The sequence below is a fragment of the Protopterus annectens genome, chromosome 2.part0 (assembly GCF_019279795.1).
Source record: "Protopterus annectens isolate FY-2018-M chromosome 2.part0, PAN1.0, whole genome shotgun sequence".
NCBI lineage: Eukaryota > Metazoa > Chordata > Ceratodontiformes > Protopteridae > Protopterus > Protopterus annectens.
This window is the reverse complement of record NC_056728.1, coordinates 1,696,614,960-1,696,630,945: the sequence shown is the minus strand read 5'-3', so window position 1 is coordinate 1,696,630,945 and position 15,986 is coordinate 1,696,614,960. Positions and strand designations below refer to the sequence as shown.

Sequence of the window (15,986 nt, the reverse complement as noted above, 5' to 3'; positions counted from 1 at the left end):
CACCTACATTCCAAAGGTTCATTTTGTGTAGAAAATTATTGCATAGTAAAAGATTGCTCAGAAGTCTAGAAATGTACTGAAGTCTGACTTTGAAATATTAGTGCATTTCGTTAGAAGCACTGTGTAGAAAATATGCATAAAGAGGGTAGATGTAGACATATCTGTCAACCACATAGTGCAAGAATCAGACAGAAAGCTAAAAATAAATGGGAACAAAGACCCAAACTCAGAAAGAGATTTTAAATATTGCTCTTATGTAATACCTAAATCAACTCTCTTTCTCTCTCCTCTACAAGCTCCTCAATCTTGACTCTTTTCCATCCTAGAATCTCCACTCTCACTCCTCAAACACAGTCATTCTCTAAACCCCGTAAAATGTACTCAACATCACATACCACTCTTACTTTCTTCTTGAACCCAAGACTTGGAAATATTTCCCTTCTCACCTAAAAAGCAATCAACTCTTTTAAAAACGTTTACATCTGAATTCCAAAATTTCTGTTCTCTAAAACAGAACTGTAAATGCTTCCATGCCTCGGAGATCACTTAACTTCAGTTATCTCCCTTGGCTTATTTACAAATAGCCACTCCCTGCAGATCTTATATACCTTATCACCCCATTCCCCATTGCCTCCCCTTCCCAGAGTCTTACTCCTACCTTCTCTCATCTTGGTCCTCTCCTCTTTGTACTCCCAATGTATATATGTACATATTATAGTTACAATGTGTGACATAGCCACTTAGGGTATTAGAAAATGTATCAGTTACTACTGCACTAGGATGCTATTACACTTGGACTATTTCAGTCACTATTAATTCCTGTAAATAATTTCTTTGAATTCTATTATGCATGTATACTTTGTCCTGTTTGATTATTGTGTTTATTATGACTACATTTTTGTGTACTTTTTTCCTTATTTGATATTTATCCAGGGCAGAACCTGAGTGAGAAAGGTCGACTGGATCTGTGTTCCACCAAAGTTAACATAAAATAAACAAACATAGAAGGTTGTTAAAATAACAGGCTTTGCATCAGCATGTGTTTTCTGAAGGGTATTACATCTTAATCTCACATGTTTGCTATTATACAGTGCCAGTAGTAGGTTCATAGGTAGTTGCTAGGCATGTTGTTCAGGACACCACTAAGGAGCCTAACTCAACTGTCCAACTGTCCTCTACTTAAGTACTCAAGGTCACTGATTTGCCAGAAAATCTCAAATTTTTCAAAGAACGCACCAAAAATATATGGCAAAATCAGGAACATTCCCTGGGATTCAGAAAGAGTCCCTCCTGCTTGCTTTAACTGCTACCACAGCAAAGTTCAGTTTATGCAATACTACAATAAAATGTTAGCCCTTTTGAATCCCTGACATTGTGCAAAATCAAGGACATTGAGAAGTATGGGTTTAAGGGGCGTGGCCTACCTCATATCTGCATTACAGTATTATTTCATTTATAAAGGTATGTATGGCAAACTACAATGAGGTATTCATTAGCAGTGACTGTATTATTTGTGCAGTATATAATATCTTATTATTTTTTTCTTATTTCTTAGTTTTTGAGATTTACTTATTTACTTACTTAATATCTGTTGAATAGGTAGGCTAGTCTGTTGACCCTATTCAACCGTGGCTCAGGCTCAGACAGCAAATTAAATATAACATAATACAGATTTAATAATAAGTAAAGCCGCGGTGGTACAGCGGTAGCATTGTTGCCTCACAGCAAGAGGCTCTCCCGTTCAATTTGCGGCTGGAGCACCTTCTGTGTGGAGTCTGCATGTCCTCCCCGCAGTCGAGTGGCGTTCGAAAGACATGTGTAAATGGGCGTGCCTTCGTTGAAGGTTGGGCATCGGGCTGGCACCTCGGCACCCGTAAAAATCTACTGCCAATCATTAGCGGACCGGAGTTCCCCTGTGGCGACCCCTAACCGGGAAAAGCCGAAAGACAAACAACAACAACAGATTTAATGAGACGTATATAGCAAACACAAGCAATAGGTAGGAATTTTATGAAGACAGAAATACTGATTATCTAGTCATTTACATCTATGCATTTTCAGTAGCTGTGGGCATATAGGAAAGTTTTTGAGGGACAGATATTAGGTGGGGCTTGCTAATACACTATCTCAGTGGTACTCTTGTATTTATTTATGTTTCTGCAGAAATTACTGTACCACTGTACAGCCCTACATACTGAATACACCAACTAGAAAGTTATGCAATCGTGGTATAAACAGAACACTTCCTAATCACTTTGTTTTCATGTCTTGGAAAAGGGTTTCTAACAGCCAGTCATTAAAGATTCCCACAAATGCTTCAAAACAAGTTGTGTATAGCAATTTGAACTTTTACTGTAATGCTGAGTGAGGTTAGTATGTTGAAGACAAAAATGAAATAATACCTTTTAGTACCCCAAAATAGGTTTTGAAATTACTCAAGCTTTCTGGTTAACAGGATTCCTTCATCTGGAGGTAAGTTACTAACATTAGATCCTCTACTTAAGTAGTTACTTGTGCTTATTAACTCATTCCCTCCAGTAGAGCTCTTTTGAGTGTGTACCTTTAACTCCTAGTGGGCATGGCTTCAGCATTTAAAAATTCAATTGAAATTATCACTCCAAACACCATAAAACACCATTGACAGCATCGATATACAATTGTGTTTGCTGTCATGTATACTGCATATAAAATTTTTTAAAATTTTGTATGTATATGGTATGTAAATTATTAATGCAAATATAGGAACAGGCAATAACAGATGCTTAGAGGAGCAGTAGGAGCAGTAGGGTAATTGCAGAAACACTGCCAGGAAGTGCATAATTTCATTCTGAGTAAAAAAAATACATTTGAAAATGCAGGCCAGTCTGGAAAAAAAGTGTGTATCTCAGATAATTAATATGAAAAATTTCACTCCAGAGACAAATGGTGTGTGTGTGTGTGTGTGTGTGTGAGACAGAAATTTTAAAGGACTAGGCAATGTCCTGCCATAAAACTAAGTGTTCTCCCTGCATTCTGCAGTACAGTCAGTGTTCCTTTTAATGATTTTTAATGTCATTGTGTTGGCTGGAACATGATTATGTTTGTATGCTGACCATTCATATGTATCTTGTAATTTTTTCCCTCACTTTTGTATTCTCAAACAGTCATTGTCTTTTCTCATTATATATTCATACTATATACTCACAGGAAGTTACTAGGCTAATAGCCCTGGGGCCCTTACAAGCCTAGCCAAGTGTTTATCCCCAAAAGGAAACCTCAGTCAGCACCTATCACCCCTGTCAATGAGGGACAAAGGTGGAATCCCTGGGACAAATTTGTGGTTTCCCATCCACTCATTAAGGTTGCTCTTGAAGAGAGTCTGCGAGGTACTCTGTTTGACATGTATAGGAAGTCTATTCCAGAGACGGGGCAGCCTCTGGGAGACAAACCTGTCTCTCCAGCAGGTTTTGTTGATGTCACATATTAGATTTAGGCCTTTTGAGCGGGTAATGTATGGGGAGTTAGATTTACAGATACGGAGCTCTCTAGTAGGGCAGGGTCGGATACTGCCTTACAGGCGAGACAAAGATCACCTCTAAGCAATCTGTATGATACCAGGTAAAGTGATAGTGATTTGAGCCTGTCCACATTGGACAGGTGTTGCAGGCCATGGATTCTCTTTGTGAGGTATTTCTGTGGCCTTTCCAGTTGGTGTAGATGTTTGGAGAGGTACATACCAAATGGGGCATTATACTCCATTATAGGCCTAATAAGGGAGGAGTACAGAAAGGTAATAACCTCCTTTTTTCTGGATGAAATCCCTTTACTTATGAGATGAACCAAGCAAAAGGCTTTTCTGACCACTGCCGCTACATCATGGTTGAAAGTGATATTGCTGTCAACCTGAGTATCCAGGTCTCTCACCACAGGTTGTGTGCTAAGGGGATTGCTGTTGATGTGGCAATCAGTAGGGGCCATGTTTTTGTTGGATGGTATGATAATACAGTTTTTTGCATTTAACTTAAGGCCATGACTTTGGCATCAGTTATTTGTTGATATGAGACCCTCTTGCAGTACGTTAGCATCATTTGGGGAGACAGCACCCAACTTTGTCATCCACAGACTTTGTCAGCCACAGGCCCTTTGTCTTCGCCTGGACCTCTAAAAAGTAGATGCCAAACAGTAGGGGTCCCGGGACAGATCCCTGGGGAACACCACTACTGACAGGTCTGCTGTCAGAGGTTGTGGCACCTATTTTGACCTTGTGGGTCCTAACGGTGAGCAGGCTGGCCACCCACCTGACGAGATAGGGATTTCTGCCAAGCTGAGTTAGCTTTTTGATGATGCCTGAGTCGGCGATTATGTCAAAGGTCTTGGCCAAGTCAAGGTAAGCTGTATGTACTGACTTTCCCTCATCCAGGGCCTTGGTGACAGTCTCAAAGAAGTCAACCAGGTTCAACAGACAAGATCTGCCCCTGAAGAATATGAATTCAGTGGGGTCAAGTGCTTGGAGATTGCCTATGTCTTTGTTATGAGATCCATAATAATACACCCAGTGGGCTTTACAGATCAGACTTGTCAAGCTAATGGGCGATAGTTTCCTGGGTCAGTAGTGGCACCCCCTTTGTGCAGGGGAATGACAATGGCAGTTCTCCACTCTGCTGGAATGAAGCCTGTATTTAGGCTGTGGTTTAATAGGGTGCTCAATGGCGAAGCTAGTTCTTGCGGGAGATGGTGCAGAATACAGCCTGGGATACTATCAGGTTCTATGGAAGCTGTGCTCTTTGCCTTGGATAGGGCCTTTAACACTTGATCTATGGAGATGTGAGGTGCAGAACAAGTATTGGGGATGTTGTAACGGCCTTTAGGGGTGACGTTTGTCCTGAACCTATCAGCTAGCAGGTTGGCCAAGTCAACAGGATCAGTGTAAATGGTACCATTAAGTACTAATTCAGAACAAACCTGGGCTTTGCCGTGGAAGCTCCTGACGTAGCCGAAGAAGGCTTTGTGGTTCCCTTTTGCTTTGGAGGCTAGTTTCAATTCATAATTGGCTTTGGACGTTTTCATTAGTGGTCTAGTTTGCTTGTTGAGGCTGAGGAGGGTGTTTTTCCAGTTTGGAATTTGTTTCTTTTTACCCTTGGACAACAGTTTCTTCCTTTTGTTGCAAAGCCTATTGATACAGGATGTCCACCATACAGGGCTGTGTTTCCTTGAGAAGCAGGTTTTAGTTCTGTTGGGTATGGCTGAGCCCATGCAGTTGTACAGGTGCTTTTATACTGCACAGATGCACTGTTCAGCATAGTTGTCTGGCTCCTCTGAGGGGGGCGGTGGTGTGAAGCTGATACCCTCCCTAAGGAGGCTGTAGTCAGCTTTTGAGAATTTTTTTTAGCCTGGTTATAGCTGAGAGGGTTGGGTGGGATAGAAACTTCAAATGAAACAGACTGATGATTTGATATCACCAGGGAAGAACATACTATGGGAGTGGTACAGTGGTCACCCATGGTTGGTGAGAACCAAGTCCAGAATGTTACCTCCTCTTGTGGGGGATGAGAAAAGATGGTCTAGTGTGTTAGAAATGATGAAGTCAAGGAATCGTTGGGTGAGTACATTAGTGCAAAAATAGTTCACCCAGTCTATGGCGAGGTAGTTGAAGTCACCAAGGATCAGGGTTGTTAGGAGGTACCGTGATGGAGTCAAGTAGGTCCAGGTAGGAGGAGCGGGTGTCCCGAGTCATGGAGGGAGGGGGGAGGTCTATAACTGGCTATAACTTGGATGGGTGTCTTACCAACTGTCAGTTGCACCTGGAGTAATTCCATTGCATCATGCTGGCAAGCCATGCAAATGATTCATCACATTACTTATGTATGTATGTTACTTAATCTCTGTATCTCGTGGAGCTTTTCTCCTGGGCCTCCTTTGTAAAGAGGTTTTCCATGCAGTCGTACTTTCCACAGTCAACAAAAAGCAATAAATATGTATGTATTTACATTTATTTATTGGGGTAGTGCAATTACTAACATTAACTAATTTCAGGTAAACCTGAGTAGAAAACAAAACAAATCAAAACATTTCACAAACAAAAAAATACAGAAATGAAAGTGATAACAGATTAGTTCAGATTAATTACCTTGGAAAAACTGTATATATACACATTGTAGTAAACAAACACAGTGCAATGTACAATCAAGCAGTGTGTAATGTACAATATATACATTAGTTTCTTAAGTGGGTCAATCTTTAGCAAATCTTCAAAATGGAGAAGAGACGTGGAAAGGGGATAGGTTAGGTGATATGTCCTGTGTTGGAGCATTTGGATTGGATGAAGAAGTGCTTTTTGAGTTACATTGTGAATTTGGATTAAGTGTTGATTTATTTTAGATCAATGGACAGAGCTTCTCAAAGATTATGTGCCTGAGAGGAGAAAACAACTGCAGTGGTGTGGAGTTGGGATCTATGGGAATTGAGAGTTGGTGTGCATATATAATAAATACATAAATAAATAAATAAATAAATAATCAGATAACTCAAGAAACTGCTCTTGACACTTAATGGGAGAATAAACCATAGAAAGGAAATGAATATGGAGATTAATTGGTTAAACCCAAAGAAGGAAAACAATAAGTTATAATTTGTTAGTCTGTTTAAACAAGCAATCTCTGATCTAATAAAAGGTATTGCATTTCCTCTGCATTCCAGTGCTTTTGTGTCTTCTGTCAGCAGACCAGCATGGCATTTCTTAGTTAGTATGAAGAGTACACTGATGTTATGCATCTGCACCTCCAAACCCTTACAAACTGTAGTAATGGATGCTTTCTAGGGAATACACAAGTCAGGTAGCATCTACTGCCTATATAATTTTCTTTACCTTAAAGGGGATGAACACAGCTCTTAGTCTCACAATTAAGAATCTGGTACAAATCCAAAAATAATTTGGGACACCTGTTGACAGAATTAAGAAATGTGAATTGGCATGCCTTTTCTGAAGTAAAAGATGTCTAATAATTGTCATTAAGTATAACTCATTACCTTTCCTCTCAAAATAGCCAGTTTTAGGAGAGATTAGAAAGGATGAGCATAATCAGGGACAGCAGAGCATACGTCTCAACTGTCACTGATTGTCAGCAACGTTCCCTGATTTTGACTCAAATTTTAGCTCTGTCCCACTTAATCCCCCCTAAAACTTGTGAATTTTAGGGAATAGTTGGTGAATTACACTTAATAAATAATGACAGTAATTGTAGTCTTATTTCACTTCAGAAAAAGTACATTAATTCACATTCTCTTATTGTCAGTCATAGCCAGTGTTAGGCATCTGCCGAACCCACGAGCCCCGATTATCTCCCTGCATACGAGGGCCACCACATGAAGCAGCCGCAGGTTTCTCAGTCTCCTCCACTCCTTGCTCTGCACCTTCTGGACTTATGCGTGGCTGTGTAACGTCACCAAGCAATTTCGTTTTTAACTTTCCTGTTAGAAAAACTGCCAAATTGCTTTGTGATCCATCTTTAAAAAGAGGAAAATAGAAAATAACATTTGCTCAGTATTTGAAAAGACAGAACTCTTAGATGCAGAGTTTGGTGCCACTTGTTACAGCTATTTGTTACATTTATAGAAAGGGAGAGCTTTTTTATTTATTTGTGCTTATTCATTTATTTTCTCATTTCCTTTGATTGTAAGCTCAATGCATAGAGCACCAATGACACAGCTACAGTTCTCATACTAGAAATTCATCAAAAATTCCAAGCTTATAAATTAAAATGAAAAGGAAGAGAAAATAACTGAGAATTATTTTTTTTCACTATAGATTTATGTCTGAGTGAACCAGTAGACACACATGACAGAAAGACATTTTTTGTCAGAGATGCAGACAATGTAACACTGCTGTAATCCCTATGGAAATTCAAACAGATATTCATATTTTCATTTTGTCTTTATTTTAAGCCATAACGTAAGTGTGTAGACATTACATATGCCTTTTATTTTTGCAAAAACATGTATGTATAGCGCACATCTGTGTGTCACATATGAATGTTCATAGTATTAGAGGCTCAGGTACTGTTAATATGGTTGTTTAGGTTTTTAGTATGGGGTGGGGGGGGGATTGTGTGTACACTGCTTTGTATCCTGTCAGTTGTCATACCTCTTTTCTTGCAGGCAGACAGGAATGTGTTGTCCCTGATAGTTGTGCTTTGTGGAGCATCATAGAGTTGTATTAGTGACATGGTTCACACTTCTGGGCAGTGTATGTTTCTTTTGGGGTGTATACATGCCACTCTTTTGTTTTACAGATGTTCGCCTGACATCAGATGTACCAGCAGGAAAAGGGGTCTCACTCTGTGAAACAAAATATACTCATTCTGTCCTCTGCACTACCCCACAATTTGCCACATTTTATTTCCTTTTTGTATGTACCATTATGTTCTTCTTGCATACTCAGCAGTAGTGATGATAAAAAAGAATAAGCAATGTGCCATACATTGCACACACAGTTTCCCCATCATGTATCTGGTGCTGCCACTACATGTTTAGAATCACGTGTGTGTCCTCTGCTGGACCACATAACACAAAATGTTCTTTTTTCCCCTTGTTTTGTCTGCAGCATATCTGCAGACTTTTATACACCTTTATGATATATACATAACTGCTCTACTATGACCCCCCCCCATGCAGGCACATAAACAAACAGACACAAGTTTATAAAGAATAATCACCACTCAGTTTGCTGTCTGTCTGCCTCAGTCTCTGTAATACCCACGGCTTTCTCCTATGTGTCTTGTGTGTCTGTAGTCTTGTCTATGTCTGTCCCATGGCTGTCTTGTGTGCCTCTGCAGTGTCACTGTTCTGAATGGCAGTAGCTGTCGGTCTTGTTTGAGGGGGTCAGTTTATCAAAGGCTATTTTAAGTTATTGGTCTATAATTTTTAAGGGTAGCTTGCAGGTTCACTCTCAAGTAAGAGCATTGTTTTGCCTGTTAGCCAGTGTGGTGTCTGTTCAGGATGTGCATACAAACATTTCTTACTCATGGCTAAATCTTCATGCAAAGATGTTAATACGTTTAACCAAAACTTAGGTACTGCATCTGGACCTGGGGTTTTCCAGTTAGAGGCTTTTCTTAACTTTGTTTCAGTCTCTCTGGCTGTTACTTCATCCCATTTCATATCCTGTACATTTAAACTTCTTATTCTTTCTTTTACATATTCTATCAATTTAGCATTTTTGTTATGTTTCACAGGATCTTCATAGATACTTCTCCAAAATGTATCTACTTCCTCTTTTTTGGTGGTATTTCAATTCCTTTTACCTTATTTCCCAATTGTCTATAAAACTTTTTTGGGTCATCAATAAATTGCTTATTTTGTACTTTTCCTTTATATTTGTGTGTATCTTTAAGTTTTCCCACCTGTGCTGAAATTTTTAGTTTGTTATTTGCGACAGTTCCTGGTCTGTTCTAAGCACCATGCATTGCTTTAATCACATCCATCTTTCTTAGTATTTTTGTTGATCTGTTCCCTCTTCTATAATCTTCTAACAGTGACACTTCTTGTCTTAATTGCTTTATAGTTTTCTGTATTTGATACTTCCATGATGGTATTCGATTTCTCCCCTTCCTTTCCCTCACTACCCTGTGATCTTGTGGTAGAACTTAGCAGCACAGATTATATCCTGTTTACTTTTCTTATATCACATGGATCTCTCTGGACAGTCCTAATTACTGCATTTGTTTTATCAAATGTCTTACTTTTGGGGTTTTATTGACCTTCTGCAGTCTATTTCTCTCATTGATCTTAATATATCTATCCATGTCAATTAAATCAAGCAACACTTCTCTTAACTCATTTTCTTCCAAACTGAGGGCACATCCCTTGTTTTCTGTTTCCTGCGGGCATTCTATAGAACGTTATATAGCATCTTCCTGTGGCACATTCTCTTCAATTTCATCCTGTGTCATCTGTGGCTCTGTCATATGGGAGCTCACTGGCCTATCAATCCTCAACATTGACTGCATCAGAGTTTCCTGTTCCTTTCCTTGCTGTTTAGCTTCAAGTGAATGTTTATACTGTCCTGTGTAAGGGAGTCTGTGTGCCTGTCCAGTCTTGCTATAACCCTGCCTTTATCTTGTCTTAGTGTTTGTTCTGTATGTGGCAATCCATGTGGGTGTTAATGTTCAGTCTTGCTGTAGTGTTGTGTTCATGTTTTACTTATTTATTTTATTTTACATTTGTTAACTGGAAAAGTCCAACTGGACACATATCCATTTTCAGCGGAGGCCCTGGCAGAAAAACTCCAGTAGCATGACATACATGAAATGTCAACAGAATATTTTACAGAGATACAAGTTCCATGGAAACAAATCAGGTATAGTTTTACAATTCATTTAATAATAGATTATAAAAAATAGACAAAGACATTAATTAAAAAAAAATAATTTTTTGTTTGGTTGTGTGTGTGTGTCGATGTCCTGTGTATGAGAGCCTGTGTAGCTGTCCGTCTTGTGTGTCTCTGTCTTGTTTGAGGGAGTCTGTGTGGGTGTCTGTGTTTAGCCTTGCTGTAGTGCTGTCTTTGTCTTGTGTGTCTATGCCCTGTGTGTGAGAGTCAGTATGGGTGTCTTTGTGTACCTCTGTGGGACTGGCTACCTTGATGCAGTACAGGTTTTTCATAATATAACAACGGTGCCAGTCACTGTGTGCATGTACCCCTGTGAGTGGCTACCTTGCTGTGGTACAGGTGCTTGTCATAATATAACATTGGTACTAAATGGCAGTGTGTACCTAGACACAGTCTTTTTAATGGTCTGAATATAGTAACACTATACAGTGATCGTTAAATGGTGCTGGATGAGCTTGACAGGGAAGGGGGCGTGATGGCAATGTGGTCACACTTTATATTCTCCCAGGTAGGGCCTCCAATTTGAAACTTGCTGGGGGCCCCCAAAATGCTAACACGTTAATTGCACTGATATTTTAAAAATGTCCTTGATTTGTTTAAAGCTATTAGGCAAGGGAGTACTTATGTAAAAGTAAACTGATTTACGTGTGGTTTATATTTGTATGTCTAACATGCAAGCACGCACACCCATCCACTCCAAATACATGCTGGAAGCTACTTAACTAAAACATGTAACATAAACAATAGGAACTCTTTAAAAATAACTAAGCAGCTTCATCTGGGCAAGACAAATTAAATTATATTATACGAACATAAGCAAAACAATAATTTCAATGTCAGTAAAAAGACGAAAATGCAGATCTTCCAGGGGTAAGTTAGCACCACAGTCCAGTCTTACGGGAAAGACTGTATCATTTCCTAGACAGAATGGGAAATACATGACTCAATAATAATTTCGCCAATTGCATACCTGTATCTTTCTTGCTTTAATAAAGGAGCCTCTTCCTCAGTAGTTGCCATAACACTATTCCTCACATATATCGGTTTACAATGACAATATAAGCCATCCCGGAAATACTGTTCGTTACAAACAGTGTAAGAGGAAAGAACGTATCTGATTCGATAAACAAAAGTCAAAGCCACGCCCCTTTTTGTGCTGGGATCGGGCTGCTCCTTTAACTGAGTCCCGCGATAACATTTGACAGTTATCGTTTACTTAGTAGATATTGATGTCGCTTAAGTACTGTCTCTGAAGCACCACGTTTTATTTATTGGTAATCTCCCAGTGAAGTACCTCGCGGGCGGTACTGCGCATCTTTGGGCATGTCCAAATTGATTGGCACATTTGAGTGAGACCTAAAGATCTAGTCTAGTTATAGACACACAAGCACAGTCCGCAAATACAAACACAAGAGGGTGCTAAATTAAACACAAATAACGTGGTTAATAACTTTAAACTGACATGTAACTCTTTCCTCTGTGAAGCTCTGAATAATTTGTAAGTGAAGTGATCCAGGAAACAGGATACCTCTCAAAATGTAGATAGAGCGTCTATGACTTCTCGGTTCCAACTGTATATTTTACAGACACAACTGAACAAATGCTGCCTGTTGATAACCGACAATTACGTTAAATAAACTGCGTTAAACAAACTATTTCAAATACAAAGGAATGTTTTTTTCAACAATTACGTTAAACTGCGTTTATTTCATTCCATTCTGCAGCTATTGTTTTTCGACAATTACATGACATTGTAAGTCTAGGAGGCGTGTCCGGGGCGGGCTTTGCTACTGCGCATCCTGCGAGGTACTTCACTGGGAGATTACCTTATTTATTTAAGTATATTATATTGGCGCGGCGCATTATAAATGCAATTCGCTAATCCCCATTACACACAATAAAATTCACCCCTATACAAATATTAGTCAGACGTCCTCGCGAGATTTATTCCACCTCCGCCCCACTCGCTGCGTTCTCCTCTCTGACTGGTAGGGAGAAGGAGCGCAGTCTCCTTGAATTAAGGATAGTAGCAATTCCAGTTGTTCTAATGTGACTCAAGTTCGTTGTGTGATCTTGATATATAAAGTTGGTATAAACGTGGACTATGGGAGTGAATAATTTAATGTTTTTCAAAGAAGATCATCTTCCTATTTTGCTGTGAACATAGTGACTTCTGAAGGCTTGTCTCGTCTTACTGCTCCTCTTGTGAGTGTCTCCTTGGAGTGCTTGTAGAGCACTGTGTTTCGTGCTCACTACTCACGACATTGTCATTTATTGTGGTACTGTTGTAGGTAATTCGACAAGAAAGCTATGCAATATATGTAGCGAACATTTTTGCTGTGTAGAAAGGGCACTAATAGCGATTTATTAACTTGGGGCTAGTTGATTTAGCTTCGGTTTCAAGTGGAAAAAACTTTACTGTTCTAGAACTCCTGTTTCAAAAAAGTTTATCAAAACTTTGCCCTGAAGCTGTTGATGTATACTGTAATGGTAATGCCGATGTGGGTATCAAAAGGGATCTAAATATTAAGAAACCATGGTGTTGATTGACTTTGTCAATTTTTGAGAACTGGACTCCTGACTGTTGTTTACATTTGCAGGTATTGAGAGTCCAGTCCTTAACTGTTACTTATCGTATTGTGGAAGTATGTAGATTGCAGAATTAAAACTGTACGCAAATTTAAATAGCTGCTTTCATTTTTTTTTTTTTTGGGGGGGGGGGGGGTATTTAAAACAATTTATGAAGGCAAGCCGTAACATAACTCTTATACGACTGTTGTGGTACTTGACGCAGTGGACTGGCAGTAGATCAATGATATTTCCTAGTTTTAATTATTCATTTACTTGTTCATGTATTTACATGTGATTACCAAGAACGTCCAACTTGCAGTGCCAATTTCAGTGGACTACTAAGGTGTAAAGCTCTTGGAATTAGGGTTACCACCTGCCCCTTTTGGGCAGTTGTGTCGTGCGAAAAAATAAATGTAAAATGGCAATGTTCTGAGATTTTAGTACAAAAATATTTATTACGTTTTCTTTAATAGTTGCACAAACCTCTTATTTGTATCTGAAACACCTACATGTTATAAGAAATGGCAAAAGCAACTCCAATGCAACGATAATACGCATTTATTTTGGCAAAAATGTGAAGTTCTGTTGTTTGCACTGGCTGTGGGTATGTTTTGTTCTGTCAAGTATTACTCTTCTATAAAAAAAATGTTCCACTTTGGGTATTTGAAAAGGTGGCAATCCTACTGGAAATTATTAAACTATAAGTCAGCAGGGTAGCCTATACATCAACTAGTGTTATTGGTAGTCTGTTCATATAAATGCGCATTTCACTGTGTAATGAAAAATGCAAAAATGTCATCCAAAAATAGACCATAGAGAGTAACCGTGGAGAGCACAAGTCAAGTTAATTTTTTTCGCACACTGATGAGTAGAAGTAGCAGTCTGTGCATATGCAGAACATTAGAAAGAAGGATGATTAAAAAGTTCGGTCCTAATATTGTAAATCCATCTGTGTCTGTAGTATTATTTGATAACTGCTGTAGACATTGTAGCAATAGTTCTATTTAAAATTTCTAATAAGAATGTGCATCTGAAACATGTTAGTAGTTTGACCTAATCATAGGGTATTGAAAATACATGTATCATAAACTGGCAGGATGGCTCAAAATGAAGCAATGTATTTATGTATGTATGCATCCTATGTCCAGGTCCGGACTTAAGATGCTATGGCTTTTTAAGTAAGTTACTTAGGTGCACTAACATCATTAGGCTATCTCTTAAAATGGGCTATTTTCTTCTTTATTACTAAAGACCATTTGTGTAAATTTAGTAGCAAAGATTTGTGTTGTACAGCAGCAGGTTTTTGCAGAAGCACAGTGCTGTTAGGTGGAATTCTGATTTACTGTAGGTGAACATAGCTGCAGGTTAACAGAGAAACAATATGCTTTGTTTACAGTGCAGATTTAGTAGTGTACCATGACATGATGCATATAATTTCTAGCAAGTGAAGAGATTTTGTTTTATTTTATATTGAGTCTGTTAATGAAGTTATTGCACTGATCCCACTGTACCAATTTCAGTCTCAGCACGAGGGTAAATACAATAGATACAGAATGAATAACAAAAATGCAGTATATACTTGCATTATATACAAAGTGAACGTCAGAGTTTTTTTAAGGTTATAAAGATACTAGATACATGCCATTATATTCAGAGTGACTCACAATCTGTACATGTGTTATATACAGAGTGGATATCAGAATTGATATGCTGAAAAAATACAATGAAAAGTAGAGTTAGAGCAAGCTATGTACAAGGAAGTAGTGTAGGAAGGGGTTAAGTTGTATGACCAGAGAGAGTGCAGTTGCATTTTCTTTAAATGTTGTACTGTGCTTTTCATTCTGATTGGAAAATAGGGTAAGGGGAATGATCTTAAAGAAAAGAAGGGAGAGGTTCCCACAGGTTTGGAACCCAGGACTTCTGTTTTGGGGGGGGATTGAGGAGAGGACCTGAAAGGTTCTATGCTGGTGTATCACTGAAAAATCAGGAGGCATGGAGGGTAGTCTCATTTTTGGTAAGTTTGAACCACTGAGAGGCGAGTAGAAAGACAGTACATTGTTCCACAGGTAGTCAGCTCATTCAGTGGTTTTTTGCATAGGTGTTCATTTCCTGGGGAGAGAGTGATGAATCTGCATATGGTGCAAGTTACATTCATACTGTTGGTGCCCATGAATGCACTAACCTGTAGTAAGTAGACGTCTCAACTGTACCTTTTTAGGTATGTACCTATTTTCAGTCTTGATTTACTCCTTCATGTGACATACCTATTTTTAGAGGCATGTGTTTGTCTTCAGGTCTGTTGTACCCCTTCAGACAATTTTCTGAATCTTCCCCATCATAAAAGATTTTGAAGCAGTACTCAAAAACCAGGCTTACGTGACCAACATACTGGTGGCATCAGTAATTTAAAGAGGCCCTGAGTCTTAAATTTCCTTTTTCTAGAACAAAGAGTAAATGACTTTGTGAGGTACATTTTTGCAGTATTGTTCATTAGTTTACACATTTACAATGTTTTTGGTAATATGCTTATTGTTACCTTTTTTTGTAAACTTGTGTTTTTGAGTAATATCCTGAAATTATACTAGAAATGGGAGGAGTTCAGTGTTAAAATTTTATGTTCATTGGGTACCCATATTTTACCTTAGATGTATGGTTATAAAGGGAGGTGAATGTTTGTGACTACCATTACTGGTATGTTTGTCACACCATTCAGGTGACAGAATGTGACACTGCAACAGTATTTGGTTGTGAGAGTGATGACTGTTTTGTCAATAGCAGAGTTGCATGACACTCCACCCACATCCGTGTGCAGTCTTGAAAGTGGTTATATTTAGTGAGGCGGTGCAGAGGAGAAAGCTCCTATTGCTCTCAAACCTGTCTTTTTTTTCCCCCCTTCATTTTAATTTTATTTACTTGGTTTACCGTATTCTAAATAAGCTTATTTTCCGGAGGAACTAGAAGGTGCCCCAAACAAGAGAATTGCAGAAAATATAAGGTAATACAGGATACATAACATATCTAAAACAGAGGAAGCATTTAAAGATTATAGTTC

At 38.7% G+C, this 15,986-nt stretch overlaps 2 protein-coding genes across 2 annotated transcripts in view; one reads left to right on the top strand and one right to left on the bottom strand.

Moving 5' to 3' along the window:
• Positions 1–11,559, bottom strand: part of MFSD8 (major facilitator superfamily domain containing 8) — a 626,971-nt gene extending 615,412 nt beyond the window's left edge. Inside the window, exon 1 of the mRNA XM_044061750.1 lies at positions 11,334–11,559. Coding sequence (XP_043917685.1) covers positions 11,334–11,383 — 50 coding nt within the window. The 5' untranslated portion in view covers positions 11,384–11,559. The remainder of the gene's footprint in view (positions 1–11,333) is intronic.
• Positions 11,560–12,182: 623 nt separating this feature from the next.
• Positions 12,183–15,986, top strand: part of ABHD18 (abhydrolase domain containing 18) — a gene marked incomplete in the record, with an annotated part of 695,491 nt that continues 691,687 nt past the window's right edge. The window contains 1 exon segment of the mRNA XM_044061749.1: positions 12,183–12,568.